Here is a 19,310-nt window from a genome sequence, read left to right as displayed (position 1 = left end):
GAGGGATCGGTACCTGCGAGGTCCCCTCACCCCGATGGGGAGATTGGCGGACATCTTGACGGACCCTGTGCTGATTTTGGCTCTGGTTCTATCTTTGAAACTAACCTGTGTGCTGTGGTGGAATATGCTATTGGCTTGGTTGTAGTGGCAGAAACTACTATTGGTATTGTTGGTAGAAATAATACTATTGGAACTATTGGAATTGGTGGATCTGCTGCATCTGGATCTGCATCATCCTGACGCTCTGAACGATGTCGTCGAACTGAGAACGCCCGACCCCATGAGGGATCACGGAAGGCTCTAAAAAGGTGGTGTTCATTTGGGGCAATGGGACATTTATCTGTTGGGTTGTCTGAGGCACTGACGGAGAGGGGATCCTTGAAGCAGTCAGGGGAATGGTAAACTGCCCGATAGTCACTAAGGGGCCTTGAGGGAGTGACATTTGATGATCTTGCCCCCTGGTGGCATTCATGTCAATGCCCTTACCGGTGTTGCTGGAAGATGCCATGAAAAAGAGTGTGGCAGTTGATGAAATGTAGTATTGACTTTTCGATCGATTCCCACAGACGGCGCCAATTGATAGTGTGTGATATGGAAACTCCTAGCTGGAAGATGACCTGGATCTTAGTCGTGTGGCTAGTTGGACCAACTGCAAGATAGAGGATCAGACAACCCGGGGTGGCTAACCCGGCGAGGTCGCTCCAATGCTTAAGTTAGTACTGTATTATGGTTGCGAGTCGAATACTTGAGTGCTAGAATGCTAGTGAGCAAATAATTGCGTGTACCTGAGTCTTGGGGGTTGATGCCCTTATATAGATGAGATGCCGTAGGTCTCTCGAAAGGTTCCCAGAATCTTCGGCCCATGACGTTAGGATCCGTTCCGCTTTGGTTGGAGAGTAACGTGTCAATAAATGAGGTTTATCGTTTCCCTTCGGTTCGGACGAGGAGAAGATAAAGCCTACGGTTACGCGACGTGATCCTGGGAGGTTCTGAGATAATTGGTGACCTTCTAAGTTTGGTTACGTAACACCTCGACGTGTGTGGATACCAAGGTGCTCTAGTGCTGAAGTGCTCTTATGCCTAGGGGACCAAGCTCTCGAGGTCCTGCGATCTAATATCGATGCACCACACACTGATCTGTCGTCTGACTAGCAGGCCACATCCACATGTCCTTACTCATTAGATCGGGCCAAATCACTTCTCATTAATGCTAAATGCTAATGTTATTTTGCTTGTGGTCTGGCGCTGATGGCCCATGGGTAAGGCTAAGGGCTAAGGCAGCACTATGATCCCGCTCGCTTTCTATGGGTGGGTCGAGCTTGAGCCAATCCCTCTCCTCTAAAAGAAACGGAAGTGAAACACATTAAATAAATGAGCCCCGGAGCTAAGAGTCAAAGATGCTGTTATTTGGTAAAGCGTTCAACTCAGTGATGGAATAGTTGAAATTGGGGGCTAGTGCAGTTGAACATAAATATCATAAGCTTGCTACGTACCAAACACCTTTGTTATATATATATATATTACTAGGCCCATCACCATACATGAACAGGCCTTGATTTTTAACTTAAATCGGAGTATGAGCACATTGTGTAGCATAACAGTAATTAGGTTACTCTGTTCGAATGACTCAATCTTCCTCGCACAAAGACCCCGTTGCTGGTGGGATAGTAGGTCCACCGTCCTTTTTCTTCACTTGTTATTTCTCCCATAATTGCGTCTTTTACAAGTTAAAACCCATTTGGACTTCAGTTGGTAGGTAACGTCTCTCTTTTCACTTCCCCTGTTTTCCATTTTAATATTTTCCTTTGTGAACCACTTCCCCTGTTCTACATTTTATTTCTAACTACTTCGGGATCACTGATTTTGTTTCAAAATTTATACTTTTAGAGGTGAACCACCATATATGAAATCTTTGAATAGTGCAGATGTATAGTCTTTGCTTTACTTTGCCAACTTAATTTACTTTTGTCAAAGAATTTCATGTACTGAGAGTGAGAGGTTACCTCAGTGCTCTAGACTTTCGAGAGATTCCTCTGCCTCATTCCATCTCTTGTTCCCTCTTAAGAGATAGTTTGTTGCTTTAGCCTCACAATCCATACTTGATCTTTCACTCTCAACTTCGCCCAATGCAGCCTCACGTATTCCTCCCATCTTCCCTGCTAGCGCTCTTCCTGTTTACAGCTATCGTCTTCCTCTCCATTGAGGTTCCATCAGCTTTATGCGGTGATGATCCACAATACTTAAACTGCAATCGCACTTTCGACTGTGGAAACGTCCAAGGAGTCGGCTACCCTTTCTGGGGAGATGGTCGACCCAGTTATTGTGGCCCTCCGGAATTCAGGCTGGTATGCGGAAACAACAACCTAACTTCCATTGAGATCATGTCACAAAGTTACCGCGTTTTGCAGATCGATACCAGGAATCGAATTCTAAAGGTCGCCCGAGTGGATGTGTTGGACGACGGCATTTGTAAAACGCAACCTGTAAACACCAGCCTCAATTTCACCCCTTTCACTTCTATTCCGAGTGATCTGTACATGAATTTGTTCTACGGGTGCTCGTTAGGGTCAGGGGGGCAGGGGTATCCGTATGATAAAATTCCGGCCAAAGTCAGTTGCCCCTACAATGGAGATCCAACTGAGGTTCTCTATATCATCGATCAGGTTCCAATACACGAGGACTACAGTAGTTCTAGTGGAGTATTTCGTTGGAGTTGCAAAGCAGGAGTATCTCTCCCAGTTCCTCCAATACCCACGGAGATGCTTGTAAACAATATAGAGTCGAACCTCAGCCAAGTTATAAGGCAAGGTTTCCAGTTGGGGTGGAATCTAAGCGACGCTTCCTGCACAGAATGTTGGCAATCCAGTGGACAGTGCGGATATAACTCCACTTTGAATCGTGCAACTTGCTTTTGCCGCCATGGATCCTCCGCAAAATCTTGTTCAGGTACCACTTTCCTTCAATCACTTATTGCAGCGGTAGGCATGCTTAATTAATATTTAATTAATTTGATTAAAATTAGGGTCCCTTTGGTTTAGTTTATAGTTAGAATTGGAATTGGAATCCGAACGGTGTATTTTCATAATCTATTTGGTTCAGATATGAATGGAAATGAAAATTGAAATCAGTAGGAATGAGTTTTCATTCCTAAATCCCAATAAAAGAGAGAAGAAATGACCATTCCCTCATTGTTCAGAATAAAGTAATTGCAGTGACCAATTCCAAACATCCTCGGGGGTTTCAATCTAGCTATTAATTTGTAGAATTGTAGTTGGTAAGACAAGACGACAAGACACGGCTTGGCTTCATCTGGAATCTGAACCGAGGAACGTGTGGATGGCAAATTAGTTATTTGGATGGGTGATATGGATATTAGGAGAAATGTCAATGTCAGTAAGACTTTGTGGTATATATGTTGAGATGTGCATGTCAATCCCAAATTTTTCCTCATGCAGTCGTTTTCATGAAGGAAGGACTACTTCAGAGTTCAGTCTTGAGGTATTATGATTATTATATATTTTCACCCCTCTTCCCACTACATTCCTTCTATTTGATCCACTTGAGCAGCTGTTATTAGATGACCTCTTTGTCTTATAATTAAATGCTTCTCAGAAGACCTTACGTACTGGTGCTTACAGCTGGGCTAGCCTAGAATCTCCATTGCCCTGACCACTCTGAACCTGAACCTGTGGCCCCGAGCTAGATCCTATTCTGTAAAAGTGAGCTGGACGTTATGTTCAAACTTCTGCTTAAATGGGGATGGGCTTCAGTTTTATCAAGCTTGACGTGTTATCCCAATAACATGATATTGGTTGGGCTTGCTTGGCTTTGAAGTTTCAAATGCTGGGCCCAAGATGGGCTTCACTCATCTCTCCTACATGAGTGAAGATTCTACTTACTATACATCCAATTTGTTGATGACGACTTGTATGTGAGCGATTGAAACCGGATATAGTTGGGCTTCACTCATCGGGTTTTGACCGAGTAGAAGGATTGGAACCGGACAGTTGGTATTGGGGGCTTGGAGCCGTTGGATCTAATATAATTTGCTCCCATTCATAACAAGTATGCTAGCCCTAACAAAACATTCCCTTGAGGTTGCAATGGCTTGACCGGAAAGGAAGTTCATTGAGCAGCATGACAGTCACTGGTTGTAGTCGTTTGGCAAAGGAAAAGAATGTAGTAAAAGGACTTCAATTATCATGGGGATAACCTACTACTACTTGTTGGTTTGGTTGGTGAGTCTTGGGGCAGGGGGGTAATTAGTCAATGGGACTTTGGTTTTCATTGACTAAGAATTTTATGTTCTTTTTTCAGATTTATGTGGGAACGAGGAAAAGTTTATTTTCTTGGGTATCACTTATCTGAGTATGTGGTATCAAGGTTCAAAGTACTGACACGTATCGATCGATACGTATCATTCCAAGACACCTCCGATACGCCCCTATGGTGAGTGTATCGGGGGTCTGATTGGTTCAAGGGATGGAGGAGCCCTAAACCGGCCCCCTTGAACTGGTTTCAAAAAAAAAAAAAAAAAATAGTATTGATTCGCCTGATACGCCCATACCGACGTATTGGGCATATCAGTATTTTGAACCTTAAGTGGTATCCATCTCCTTGGTGGGTAAATAACTTTCCGGATAAGTGTTTTTCAGGAAAAACTTACCTAAGTAATTACATTTACCCGGATAAGTAACTTACCGAAAAACAAACTGGGCCTTGAAATTTTCTTTAGAAATGTGTAAATTACAATGAATTGGGTTTCATATCAATTCCGGCGATGTTTACCCTTGGACGGAATCCACCCCGAGCACACCCAGTCAAATCCCATTATCTACGTTGTGCACTAGCGTCCTGATACCGGTTCTCCCGATAAGCTACGCCTCTACAACAGTAGTCATTGCCAATGAATCAATTTTGCAGACGATTCTGAGAAATGGTTTCGAGGTGGATTATACCGGTGGAAACGAGAACGACCGCCTGTGCTCGCAGTGTATTGGTTCCGGTGGGAGATGTGGGTATTTGAACGGATTTACTTGCTTTTGCCCTGACCGCCCTTACCCAAATCCAAGTAAGGCGTGTCCTCCTCCTCTACCACCTCCTAGCAAAGGTACGCTTCTTTTTTCGAACGCCAGAGTTACCTTCAATTTCTTTGATCGCTAGCTAGTCTCCCGTTAATCATTAATTCTTGTGAGTGAATAAAAGGATAGAAAACTTGTTAACACAATTTTTCACATAATAATTCTTTTGCATAATCAATGCCTATTGTTCTCTCTCCATCTTCGTCAAGTCATTAATTTGCAGAGGGTTGGTTAATTAGTAAGCAAATAAATATCTACTAGAATCATATTGAGCTGTTCTATATATCTTGAAAACCCAACTGCAGTTTGCAGCATAAGATCCAAAATATAGTTTTTAGTGACCAGTAGTAGCTAGTACAACTACACCCATGTCATCTCTTTCAACTCATTCTACGTTCAGTCTATTCTAGAATTTCAGCAAACCCATAAGTTCCATTCTATATTCTAATAGATGAAACAGATCATTTACAGAAATTTATAGCCTGGCAATACCAGACCAACCTAAGCACTAATTAGGTGCTGTGGCCTGTGGGGGTTGACGATTCTCTTCTTCCAAAACAGCATGTGGAGCTGCGCTTGCACATGTTATTTGTTTAATTGAATGCAAATTCAAACGCAATCCAATTAAAAGGTGACCATAGTTGGATCGAATATGGATCCGTCCCTACCTGATTCCATATGATCATACTTTGACAATATTTAAATATTTACCTTAAATTTGTATCTATTTATTAGTCTAGTTGGTTTAAATGTTCTGTATTTTCTAAAGCATCATAGATTCAAGTCTCATAGATATTATTTTCAATTTATTTATGATATACAATATTAAAGTCGTTTATATAACGAAATATATATTTTGATTATTTTTAGTTTCATTTATTAATGTTATTAGTTTGATTTGAACCAAATCCAAAACCAATGGATAAGACTCGATCCAAATACCACACCACACACATAATACCACGATACCAAACACCCACTTAATAGTGTTGACAGGTTAATTTGGTGAATTGCCAAAAGAGAGGATTTGGGTGTTGGAGGTTTTAAGTTTCATGTGAAATCATGTCTGTTTTCCTCACAACCTTTATCCGTGGCAAGGTACGGGTCCAACTTGGATTGGGTTGGATGGAGCATTTCTTAATTTCTGGCCAACCGTGAGCCCATCTAGTTGAAATTATCAATCTGCACCCTTTAAAGGACCACTCTTTAGACTTCCACTTATTTGAGGAAACTATGACTATTATACTGTTGTTATCAATGTGATCTAATTTTTATTAGGTCGTTTCTTGTTATCTGTAACTCATTAATTCTGTGTATATGTTGATCTCTAATTTTTGTAGCTTTTGAGGATCTCAAGAGCTTTGTAATATTTGATTTTGTATTTTAGGGGTGTTCACGGGGGGTAAATTACAGATTGAAATAAATCATTTTAGTATAGAAATCAAACCAGATTAAACCGCTTTTGGTTTGGTTTATACAATTTGGGCTATTCTATTAGGCTTAGTCTAATTAAAAAGCTCAAATTAATTGCATTGTTACATAAATAACAATTATAATTCAAATATCAAATTGAAATGTTAACACTACCTATTACTATCATATAAATTACATTCATAATTTCTAGAACATAGACAGCTCCTTGAACATTACATTGCAAGTTAAAATTTGAAACAAACAACAACAATGTATGAAATACTTAAATAGTTAAGAGTTATGGAATATGTTTTAATGTTAATTACATGTGTGTGTTGGTTTACAAATATATCTTATATTATATATATATATACATATATATATATATATATATATATTCGTAAATATATTATTAATAATGTGATTTACAGTGTAGTCCGTTTTTAAGGCCAGACTAGACCAAACTGCCCATTTCAGTTTGGTTTGGTGTGGTTTGATAGTTTGAACCATATAATGAACACCCCTAGTTACTGAATGTGGTTTTTCTGGCAGAGGAGTACTGAATGCAATTTAAAAGGTGCATGACTCCTGCATGTAATTTTATTAAAAGGGTAAATCTCTTAATTCTTTTAGTTGTCCTAGCCCCAAAATTAAGCCTCAGGCTTTGCACATCACAAGGCTAAAGGCTTAAAGGCTTAGTCCTCTAACAACTCAAGGCTTAAGCCTTGGTAATGGAGAGAAAGGCTATCGAGGCTAAGCCTTTTCAGTCAGTGCCTTAATGGCCTTTTAAAACCATAATTAATACCCTAAATATAAGACTTAATGTGAAGGAAGTGAATAAGAAGAAATGTAGCAGTTCAAATTACATTATATACAGTCATAATTAAAGATGGACCAAATTCAAAAGCAAGGGTATTTTAGTTAAGAATAGGATTCAATAAATGTTAATGAAAATGGTACAAACATAAGCTACCTATGTACCAAACCCTCTATCTATTGTTTCAGTCTTGATGTCTTAACAAAAAGAGAATCAGATCTCTCATGGTGGCCTTCCACATTTACACATTTGAAGTCAAACTCAAGCTTTTGAACTTTGGCTCGCATCTCTCTCCCTCTCTCATGGGTAGGAAACATGGGAAAACAACAATTATGTCCCTCATGGGTAGAAAAAATGAATGTTGTATAGTTGGCCCCCCAATGGCCATCAATATTTACTCTTCCCCCTGCCCCCTAACCCATTTTAGGTTTTAGCCCCCCTCATAAAAAAATCTCGGCTACACCCTACCCATTGTTTTTGTTAAAGCTCTATTTATTTTCACTTACATGGGTAAATGAGTTTATCCGGGCAAGTGTTTACTAATTAAAACTTGCCCAAATTAATACAACTCGAGTGTTCTTGTGCAATATAAGTTACCTGGATAAAGAAAGAGGTGTGGGAAAGAGCGTTATTGGCACATGATAAATTGTTTACCATCCTCCAAGAAACTTCTCTTCTTGTGAGACCTAATATAGCGGCAGAACGTGGGGATCGTGGTCAATTACCACCCCGCTAAATATTGGCAAACGGACATGACCTAAATTCTGTTGTTACTTCCTTTCATAGATTTAATTAAGTTGGTGTTCCCTACCGTGCTCATCTCATGGATGGCCTGTTTTGATTCACACCACAAGATGGCTGGCGTTTGGTTTTTTGTGGATGGGACTAGTCTCCAATATATAGTGGACCAACATCGTTCAAAACGTAAAATCTCGTCCACTCATTTATCTTGTGACTGAGTTTGGTCCCCAGTGTTTTGACAATTTGTCTCTCCTACTCATTGATAAGATACATCACACATTTCTCTTTACCCTACAATGGTAATGTTGAAGCTCTTCTCCACCACTGAAATCTCTTTTCCACCAATTAGTATGGGATCCAATAGACCAATATTTTGATGTTATGTTTGTCCTACAATAGTGTCTTTGTTTTTTTTTTTTTTGGTTTGCATAAATAATTTGATGTTATGTTTGTCTTGCAATAATTTGTTTTTTGAATATTTTTATCAATAAAATAATAATTTTATTTTTTTAATTATTTTATTAGCATTTTTGTTAAAATTATTATTTATTGGTTAATATTCAATTGCAAGATGCCTTTTGTTTCAATTTATTTAATCATATAGATTGCAAAAATCAGACATTTATGATCAACTGTATAGATTACTACATAAATACATAGGGGTGTCAATGGTATTTGAAAGTCTAATTTCAAATTTGAGACTCAACATAATCGAATCGAATTCGGATAATTTGACTATTTAATCAATTGAATTCGGATATAACCTAATTCGATTCGATAAATATCCAAATTTGGTTGATTATTTAATTCTTATATAAAATATTTAAATGTTTTATATAATTTATATATATATAACAATTAAGTTATATAAATAATTTATATATTTATATATTTATATAAATAAAATATTTATTTTATATATTTACTAATTACTTAAAATATTAACTGGTTGAATTCAAAACGAATTGATTCGGATATTGTCTTATTCCATTCCTTAATTAGATTTTCAATGAAAGATAAAATAGACATTCAGTATTTTTCGTCAATGTTTGATGAAGATGCAATTGCCAAAAAACCTAGAGATTCTTCAAGAGGTTGTGCAAACTGTTACTTTTAGTCCATTTCTAAAGCGTAAGGGAAGGAGTTTCTATTTTCCTGGGTTCAACAAACCATTAATAATATAGGGCCCGTTTGGTAAGTCTTTTTGAAAAGATCTTCTCGTAGCTCTGATAGTCAATAGACGCATTGAGCTTTTGACATAAGATCTGGACAACCCAAAGACCATTTGGCAGACGTGCATCTTTCCGTACGAGATTAAAACTCGGAAAACACGGAAAGATTCAATATGGCCAGCTTCTGAGTTCTCACTTCTCGGAGATGACTATCCACTACTGTTGTTGGTTTTTGATAAGGAAGTGAGGGAGCGATACTATGTAACTACACCGGTTGGTTATTTGTTTCAATCAACCTAATAACCAACCGGTTGGTTATTTCCTGCTATATCTTGTAATATTTTATTTATATATATAAAAACTAAGAAAAGTAAAACGAACACAATAAATAAGACGAAGGAAAATAAACAAAATATTTTTGTAGAAGCATGTGATGCTTGCTAATACTGTTGAATGCACTTGCAGAGAAGATAGCTCTCCCCTCATACAACGACACTAATTTCTCTGTATCTTCCTCCAAGCCAGTAACATCATCTTCCACATCGTGCGAATAGGTCCGTCTCAATAGATTTTGCATATCAATTGAAGAGCTCATCACTGTGCTTGTTTCGCCGATATCTTTGGTGCCATAAGTTTCACGATTACGAGAAATTTCACCAATCTTCTTCTGTATTTTTTTTATCTGCTTTCTTAACTTGTATAGATCTTTCCCCTTGCTGACCATGCCAAAGCAATTCTGGGTGAAGCTCTGTCGTTTCCTTCTCCCCTTGCACGTAGGTATCAATAACATTCTGCACCTCATAAGCAACACCCCCGATTTCCCGAACCCAGTTGCAGATTCTTTCGCCTTTTTGCTGCCTCGTTTCTGCATCTTTTAAGAAGCATTGCATCCATTCCAGTTAAGATTGCAACCCTTTGACTTCATCTCTCACGTCAAAGAAGAAAAATGCTCTTGAACAAGCAATTCACCAAATTTTTCTATGGTAAGGGAATAAGGTCGGCCATCCGGTGCTACCTCTCTCGTCACTTCTTGATAAGAGATTGTCAAAAACTTCTGAAACACCTTCAAAGCTAGTGGACTCAGACTGAGCTAGACTGATCGACTCTTTCTGCTCTGCTTTCTTTCATCGAACTAGTGACTAATCAACTCACCAATGGACTTATAAAAAAAAAGAACTCAACTCACCAATGGACTTATAAAAAAAAAAGAACTCAACTCACCAATGGACTACTAGCCAACCTGTAGGAATCTATTTTCCCAAAAGTTATTTAATCCATAATAAACTTTGTTGGACATTTGTTTGGAGGTTGGACAGACAGGGACAAGTGGCTTGATTTGAGTGGATTAGTAGAGAGGAGAGGAGGAAAAGGTTAGCAGGAAATCAGAACTGACTCATCTCCCACATGCACACCATCCTTTTGAATATGTCCTAAACATCAACTTTTCTGAGAATATTTATATTTAAGAAAAGTCATTATGCAGACCATGCATTATAAGCATAAATTGATCCGTTGGACCATTTTGCAACAACGAGTTGATTAATATTAAAAAAGGTTTAAGGTCTTCTCTGTTTTTTTTTTATATAACTAACAAAAACGAATGGGAAAGGTGCGTTATGTGATCATTTTAGCAATTTGTTATTTAGACTAATGTAGTTGGTAATGATTTTTGAATTTTCTGACTTTTTTTTTGGTGTTGTGCAGTAGGTGGTTCAAAATTGAAGGTTGCCATAGGTAATGCTTTTTGCAAGTTATTTACTTCTAATTACCATTTTCACCTACTGCTTACAAAACTTTCTTGTTCAACTTTTAGGAAAATGTTGAATTAATGAGTATTAAAATAAACCATTTTTTAAGTTAATTCTGTCCATGCATGGTTCAAAGTATTGATACCTAATATAAGTAAAAATTGCGTATCAATCGTGAGATACACAATTTTTTTTTAATTTTTCAATCTTATATTTCAATGATAAAAAATGTTAGGAAGGGTTATAATGTTTTAAGATTTTGAAACCCTATAAATTAAGGTTCAAAATATCGATATGTATCAGGCCATATCAGTTGATATGTATTATATTTGGGGCTTCCCAATACGCCCCTACAGGGGTGTTTCAAGGTCTCAAAACAACTGATATATCTCTACCAGCTTATCGGATGTATTGATATTTTGAACCTTTATCATTTCAGTGGCCCTGCAAACCAATACACGAATAGGGTAAGGAACACTTCAATACTTTGAATCATAGTAAGGAACGCATCAATAAATACTCTTTATAGCATCTTCTTCCCTACCATATTTTAACACCTCAGCTTTTGGCTACAGTTGCATCATTTGCCGGAACTTTCACTCTTGTGGCAATACTATCAATGTTCTATTGTATAAGAAGGAACTCATCCACAAAGAATGACCAGAAGGTGGAAGAGTTATTAAAGGATTTTGGTTCTTTAGCTCCAACAAGATATAAGTATTCAGATGTCAAGAAAATGACCAACTGCTTCAAAGATAAAATTGGACAAGGAGGTTATGGTGGTGTGTTCAAAGGAGAGCTAATTGATGGACGTCTAGTCGCTGTGAAGGTCTTATGCGAATTCAAAGGTACTGGAGAAGAATTCATTAATGAAGTTGCAAGCATTAGTAGGACATCTCATGTTAATATTGTCACCCTTCTCGGATACTGTATAGAAGGACCGAAAAGAGCACTCATCTATGAATTCATGCAGAACGGATCACTTGAAAAGTTCATATATGGTGAGACAGTTGTAGTTGAGACTCATCCTCATCTAGGGATGTATAGACGATACCAAATTGCAGTTGGCATTGCTCAGGGGCTGGAGTATTTACACCGTGGTTGTAAAACACGAATTGTGCATTTTGACATAAAGCCACATAACATTCTTTTAGACCAAGATTTTTGTCCAAAAATCTCAGACTTCGGCCTTGCAAAGCTATGTCTTAGAAAGGAGAGTATTATATCAATGGTAGGTGCCAGAGGGACCGTTGGGTACATTGCACCAGAAGTTTTCTCTAGAAATTTTGGGGGAGTTTCACACAAATCAGATGTCTATAGCTATGGAATGATGGTTCTAGAAATGGTTGGGGGAAGAAAAAATATTGATGCAGGAGTTGATCGTACAAGTGAAATATATTTTCCACACTGGATCTATAAGCAGGTTGTATTGGAAAAGGATTTAGGGCTTTGTGGGGTTATGAATATAGGAGAAGAGGAAGCAAAAATTGCTAGGAAATTGATTTTAGTGGGGTTGTGGTGCATACAGACAGATCCTGCCAATCGGCCACCTATGAATAAGGTGGTAGAGATGCTGGAAGGAAGCGTAGAATCCTTGCAAATTCCACCCAAGCCATTCATATATTCTCCACCAAGGTCTCCAGCAGGTTCTTCCACCACATAAAAATGGAGATCATATGGAGACAGGAGATTTGTTCTTTCTATGGAGGAAAAGCGTCGTGAGATCATTTTCCTTTTATTCAGCAACGGTATAGAACAAAATTACTCTGTTTGGAACCAGAACAAAAAGGTCTTTTATTTTTTTGGTTTGGTTTGGGAAAAAGAAAAACTGATTATATTAATACTAACTGTTTAAAAAGAGTTCATATCACTGCCCCACAATGCCATCTCCTGATGATGACATCATCGAAACTGATATTATCATCAGGAGATGTTTTCAGTACAGAGCAGGGATGTGCTGTGAGACGTTGTGGGGCGGAGATGTGATGTCGGTTAAAAAGCTGTATATCCAACCCATTAACAGCAAGTTGGCATTGCAGTTGTCCCTCCCCCATCATACATTGTAAGCACTATTGTGAGAGGAGAATAGGTACGTGTCTTTTGAATTTGATATTGAAGCCCATTTTTATCCTAAAACTTAATTACTGCCCTTAATAGATAGCAGGTCAATCGGTTTCACTCAGTAGAAAGCCAATGCACAATTAAGATCCATTTACTCTTTGCACATCGAAGTCAAGCTATTGGACATGCATCTAGCCATGCATCCAGGCGTCATCTGTTTGCATGTGGTTATCTTCTGTTCTAATAAGTAGACTAATCACTAATGAAAAGATTTTTATTAGGCCAGGATTTTCTAATTAGTACACAAATTAAAGCTCCCACCCAAAAAGGAAAGGAAGAAATAAATGGTCACTTTTGAGAGTCTGACCAATCAAAACCACCCAGTGGATTTTGATGAATTCTGTGATTTGTTAGTGTACAACTTCTGGTGTCCGGGACTCCTTTCAATTAGGCAAACCAGCATTTCTGAGACTTGAGACTTGAAAGGTTAATTAGGCGCCTTCTTGTTGCAGAAGATTGTGGACAAACAAATATGAAAAATCCGTGACAACCTTTTCTCAAAGAGAGGATGATGCATATATACCTGTTGATGCTCAGATTGGTCGAGAACAACAAACTAATTTCGCCCCTAGACTCCGAAGGCTAGCTGAAGGCTTCGAGGGTTCGAAGAGTTTGCTGCTGAGGTCAAGGTATGCAGGCCAAGGTGGAAAGGGCTCCAAATACTGTAGAAGCCAAAGGCAGGTGGCCGAGGTACTGCAAGGCAAAATGCATCAGAAGCCCCGAGTGAGAACTTGAGGCAGAGTCTCCAACAGTCAAGTTAGTACGGGGTACGAAGAGGGGAACTAGAACATAACTTCTGAGACCAATTCCAGATCCAGATGCCGATTGTATTAGATTCCTCCCCTTACTTAGAGCGGGGCACCCATATTTATACTTGAGCTTCCTAGAGGTAGGTGGAGATGAACGCCTGAGATGGGTGTTGTATGAGGGCAGTCAGAGAGCTCTGCGGGGACGCGTGGGCGCTCTGCGATTGGCTCCGTACGAGGGGAGCAGAGTAACCCCTGCTATAGCAGATCTCGTTCCCAGATTTGGTGCTTGTGGGTTGGGCCTCCCAGCCTCAAATGGGTTGGGTTGGGTCACCCCACATCACTTGCCCCCCACTCCTGAGGCCGAGAGAAAAATTCGGCTTCGGCTGATGGAGTAGTAATGGTGAGCGCCAGTGGGCCCGGTAGCCGAGGTGTATCTTGTGGTGGCGTCCTCTTTCTCGTCTCTGCCTAGTTCGTCTTTATAAGTCCGGCCGAGGCTACGAGTGGTCTATGGCACTACTACTTCGGACAAGTGACTCGGGAGGCGCACTCAGTGTGGATGCTCTAGTGCCGTCATTTGGGTTGAGGACCTATGGAGCCAAAAGCTGTTTAGGCCGGGGGCCTGTGAAGCCAAAGGTTGTTTAGGCCGGGGGCCTGTTAAGCCAAAGGCTGTTTAGGACGAGGGCCTGTGAAGCTGAAGACTATTTAGGCCGAGGGCCTATGGGGCATGAGGATCTGTGTGCAGGACAGTCTTTCGGTTGAACCAGTGTGCATGCTCACGGGAATGGGTCGCTCGGATCGGCAGGTCGTTGTGGGCGGATGTGCTGGTTTGTCTTGAGCGTCATTTCGTCTTCCGAGTGTGAGCGCTCAAGAATGCGACACGGTTGGTTTGCAAGTGCAAAGGTACTTCTCATCCGTTAGATTTGAAATGATCCAAGACATTATTAGCGTCGCTTCGCCTTCCGAGGCTAAGCGTCACACGGCATACCATGATTGGGTTGTGGAGGCGGTGGCTTCCCATCCATTAGATCTAGAGAAATCTAGGCCATTCATTCCTCTTTAAATAGGGGCTTCGATAGTAGAATTCTTGTCATCTTGCTTCCAAGTGCTTTCGCCTTCGAGTGAACTTAGCTCCCAGATTCTCCAGTCTTCAACACTCTACCTTCACTTCTTTTCCTTCCACTCTCATTTTAGGTAATTTCCAACGATGTCTTTCCCAGATTCTAGACCTGAGTGCTTTCGAACCCCTTCTCCCCTTTCCCCTTTAAGCCCTTCTGTTTCCATTCCCCTCCGATGCGAGGTGGAGGTGCTCTGGGAGAGGGTAACCTCCAGGGGAGCCGAAGGCATCCTCCAAGCCAATGACCCTCCCTATGAGAGTGCCGCATCTGCGACGCCAAGGGAGGCCGAGGGGTCCCCCTAGGCTGAGGGGGAGCAGGACCCGGACCTCATCCCCAGGATGAGGGTTGAAAGTGTTGTCGAGGTGGCGGCCGAGACTGATCCTTCTTGCCTAGAGTTTGAAGGTTCTTTGGACTAGGATCAGGTCAAGGCCCTAACGAGGCAGTACTTCATCCCTTCATCCTATGGAGTGAGGGCACTGGAGGCAGGTGATCGGCTGTGGACTCCCAAGGAGGGGGAGATCTACGTTTATCAACACTTCCTCCAATTCGGTCTTCGGTTCCCCCTTCATTCGTTGATCTCTAACCCGCTAAGGGTGTATGGGATGACCCCTAGTCAACTGGCACCCAATGCGATAGGAACCATTGTGGCGATGCTGGTGGCAACCTGGCTCCAAGGGTGGAGTTGACATCGAAGCTCTTCCAAGCGGTCTTCGCATTGAGGAAGCACACTTCCAAAGTCGGTGTCTTCTACTTCCAACCCCGTAAGTCTAAGCTCGTAGATAACCCCTCTTTCGTGCACAACTGGAAAAGTAAATACTTCTTTTTGTCTTGTCCCAAGGGCTGGTCCTTCAAATTAGGGTGGGAAGAAGCCAACTTGTCTACGGAGAAAAGTGTCCCCTTGCTTACGAGTGAGAAGAGCGATAATCTCACGCGGCTGCTCAACCTAGGGAGAGTCCGAGCCCAACCCTTGGTGGAAGAGAAGGTTCCACTGGTTTTCATGGGGCTCAGCCCAGCCCCCCCCCCCCCCCCCCCCCCCCTGATAGGATAGGCCATGCAATCCCTTTCCACATTTTCCTCGTCTTCATCTTTGTGTAGTGGTACTAACTATTGTTTTTTTTGTAGAGGTGTCGATGGATGCTCAGAAGGCCATAGTTGACTATGCCTAAGTGATACAGAAGGAGAGGGCAAAGGCTGGTGGACAGACGCCTCAGAGGCCCACTGGGGGCACGCCAACCCAAAAGGAGAAGGCATCAGGAGTTCTGCCAGTAGGGGTCAACCACAGTAGAAGGTGGCCCACTCCGGGAGTTCTACCGGTGACACCGCGAGGAGGCTCCACAAGGAGGAGCTTGCCCAGCGGTCTGACCAAATCTTTCGCCCTAAGTAGGAGATCCGCAAGGGGGACTCTATCCGCAATGCGGGAGTTGGCCTGGCGTTGGTGAGTGGGGATCTCCTGGCATGGAACCTCTTCCAAATGATAGGTATGGCCCCAAATAGGTTGTACGAGCAAGGGCTGCAGAGTCTGGCCGAGGTAACAGGTTGCTCCCTTTTCCTTTCCTTCTTTTCTTCGTTTATCTGTTGGGTGCTAACTGTTTTCTCATTGCAGGTCCGTCTTCACTTTGTTGGGCAAGGGGATCGGCTGAAATTGACCCTAGCCAATATGGACAAGCTGGAGGCTAAGAAAGACAAGCTTCAGCAAGTCGCCACCACCGCCATAGACAAGAGCCGCAAGTTCCAGCGATACTTCAGTGATGAACAAAAGCTTCGCATGGAGGCCGAAGAGAAGCTGAAGAAGACACAGGACCTCATCTCCCAAGAGCTAATGGAGAGGGCTCGTGCAGAGAGCCTCATTTCTAAGGCTGAACGGCATCTCCAGTAGGCTGAGGTGAATAAGCGGGCGGCCGAGGCGGAGAAGAGGGCCGAGGAGGCAGCTAAGAGTGATGCAGAGGCTGAACAGAAGGCAGCCAAGGCTGAGAAGAGGGCCCATGAGGCAGAGAAACAAGCTGATGAGTTAGCCAATCTCGCTTCCAGGGATTACTTGGACAGGATCGGGGACACCAAGAAGGCACTTGCGACGGTGCTTCCAGACTTTGATGCTGAATATTTGAAGGTGATCCCTGACTCTCCCGAAGAGGCTGCTGATTCTGCACTTCCTCCTTCGGCTGGTGGCGAGGCTTAGGCTAGGCTTTTTCTCTCCTTTTTTTTTGACAATGTACATATGTTTGGCCCGAGGGGCCATGAGACAATTTTGTAGAGCCAAAAATTTTGTACATAATGAAGATCGGTGGCATTTTTTATCTTTGCCTCAAATGTTGTGCTTTGCTGTGTTGTTTTTCCTTGTATTTTTTGCACTATTTTTTCCTTTATGCTTTCCTTGTCGAAGGGTCCTTGCCCCTCCAAGAGAAAAATCATAGTGTGAGACAAGTATAGTTCTCTTCAGTTTACTTTGCGCATCAGGAGCATGGCGAAGGGGTGGCCGAGGCGGTTGAGCCAGGGCTTGCCTGGCCTACCACCCTTCTTAAGCATTCACTTAGGCAAGGCCAAAGAGGCCTATAATGGGGGGGAGGCTGAAGTAGAGCATGAGGCTCGCCTAGCTCTCCTCCCTTCGAGTAGATAGCAAGATGACCTGTCGACGTGAGAGTGGGGCCGAGGCTCGTCTGTCTCCCAATCTTCTAAGTATTGGTTTCAGCGAGGCCGAAGTGGCCTGCCGAACTAGGGGTGGCCGAGACAGAACTAAGGTTCATTTGGCTTTATGGGGCCTAGGTAGATCCGAGGCTCACCTGTCTCCCGTATCTCGTGCATTAGCATCGGTGAGGCCGAGATGGCCTGCCCTATTGGGGGTGGTTGAGACAGAGCTAAGGGCCGTCTAGCTCCGTGGGGCCTAGGTAGAACTAAGGCTCACTTGGCTCCCGTATCCCTGTGTGTATGTTTTGACGAGATCGAGCACAATGCTCCGAGGAGGCTGGCTTCCTTTACTGGTAGCGCTAAGTGTGAAAGTTTAGGAGGCTAGCCACAACCGAGGTGGGGCGCTGAGGCACATGAGGCCCTCGGCCGTCCTGGTATATTCTGACGCATTAAGTCATAGCTAGGGGGGTACAGTCCTCGAAGGAGGCCATGCACCCCTGCCAGTCGCGAGGCCAAAGAGGAACTTAGTAGGTACGCGTACTAAGCATTGAGCTAAAGAGGAACTTTGCTTCATTCATCCAATAGTTTCAAAAAGATGTTACAATCACTTGTAGTACATCCGAAGGTTCTCTGAATTCCATGTCCAAGGTATAGGTCTTCCATCTAGGTGTTCTAGGTGAAAAGTACCGGGGCCGACGACTCGCTTGATTTTGTAGGGGCCTTCCCAGTTGGGGCCCAACTTCCCTACTCCAGGTTCCAGGGCCATGACTTTTTTGAGGGCAAGGTCTCCCTCTTGATAGTGTCTTTCTTTTACCCTGAAATTGTAGTAGTGAGTCACTCGTTGCTGGTAAGTGGATACCCTTATCTGTGCTTGCTCCCGAGCTTCTTCCAGCAAATCTAAGTTTGCTCTGAGGGCTTCATCATTCTCAGCCTCATTGTATGCCTCAACTAGGAGTGTCGGATGGCCGATCTCTGTTGGGGTTACTGCTTTTGTGTTGTAGGTTAAGGCGAAGGGAGTTTCTCTCGTGGTTGTCCGAGGCGTACTTCGATAAGCCCATAATACACTATTCAGTTCTTCAGCCCATAGGCCTTTAGCTCGGTCCAGTATGGTCTTCAACCCATCTAGTATTGTCCTATTGGTGACCTCGGCTAGACTGTTGGTTTGATGATAGCTTCCCGAGGTGTACTGTTGTCTGATACCAAAGGAGGCGCACCACTCCCAAAACTTGGTATCATCAAATTGTTTTCCGTTGTCGATGACTAGCATGCAGGGTAGGCCGAAGTGGCAAATAATGTTTTTCCAAAAGAAATTTTGGATGGCTCACGCCGTGATGGTGGCCAAAGGCTCGGCTTCTACCCCCCTGTGGCTGGAGGAAAGGGGCCAAGGAGGTCCACTACACCCTGCCTCTGACATGGATCACACTTTTGCACCAATCTAGTTGCATCCTTGTGGAGGGTAGGCTAGAAGTAGCCTTGCCTTAGAGCTTTTTAGGCTAGGGCTCTCCCGCCGAGGTGGTTACCGTAGATGCCTTCATGAATTTCTTGTAGCACATAGTTTCCCTCCTCCAGACGAAGGCATCAGAGGTAAGGCAAGGTGAAGGATTTTCGGAACAGCTTCCCTTTCAGCATGGTGTAGTGGCCTGCCTGTCGTCTATGTCATTTTGCCTCATTTTTGTCTTCGAGCAACCATCCAATGGATAGGAAGTTGACGATGGGATTCATCCATGAAGG

General features: G+C 42.3%; 1 protein-coding gene across 2 annotated transcripts; it reads left to right on the top strand.

The window, feature by feature from the left end:
• Positions 1-1,497: 1,497 nt before the first annotated feature.
• Positions 1,498-12,809, top strand: LOC104602899 (LEAF RUST 10 DISEASE-RESISTANCE LOCUS RECEPTOR-LIKE PROTEIN KINASE-like 2.4). 2 transcript variants are annotated; one of them, XM_088904214.1, is made up of 3 exons: positions 1,498-2,946; positions 10,932-10,958; positions 11,548-12,809. In XM_088904214.1, the coding sequence occupies exons 1-3, from the start codon at positions 2,127-2,129 to the stop codon at positions 12,633-12,635; spliced, it is 1,935 nt and encodes a 644-aa protein (XP_088760340.1). In that variant the 5' UTR covers positions 1,498-2,126; the 3' UTR covers positions 12,636-12,809. The 2 variants fall into 2 exon arrangements, with proteins under 2 accessions (XP_088760340.1, XP_010265057.1); XM_010266755.3 differs by having other exon boundaries at positions 10,929-10,958.
• Positions 12,810-19,310: the final 6,501 nt, after the last annotated feature.

This window comes from Nelumbo nucifera, chromosome 4, assembly GCF_055504915.1.
Source record: "Nelumbo nucifera cultivar China Antique chromosome 4, China Antique-T2T, whole genome shotgun sequence".
In the NCBI taxonomy this organism is placed as follows: Eukaryota; Viridiplantae; Streptophyta; class Magnoliopsida; order Proteales; family Nelumbonaceae; genus Nelumbo; species Nelumbo nucifera.
The sequence above is the reverse complement of the archived record's forward strand: the minus strand, read 5'-3'. Positions and strand labels throughout refer to the sequence as shown.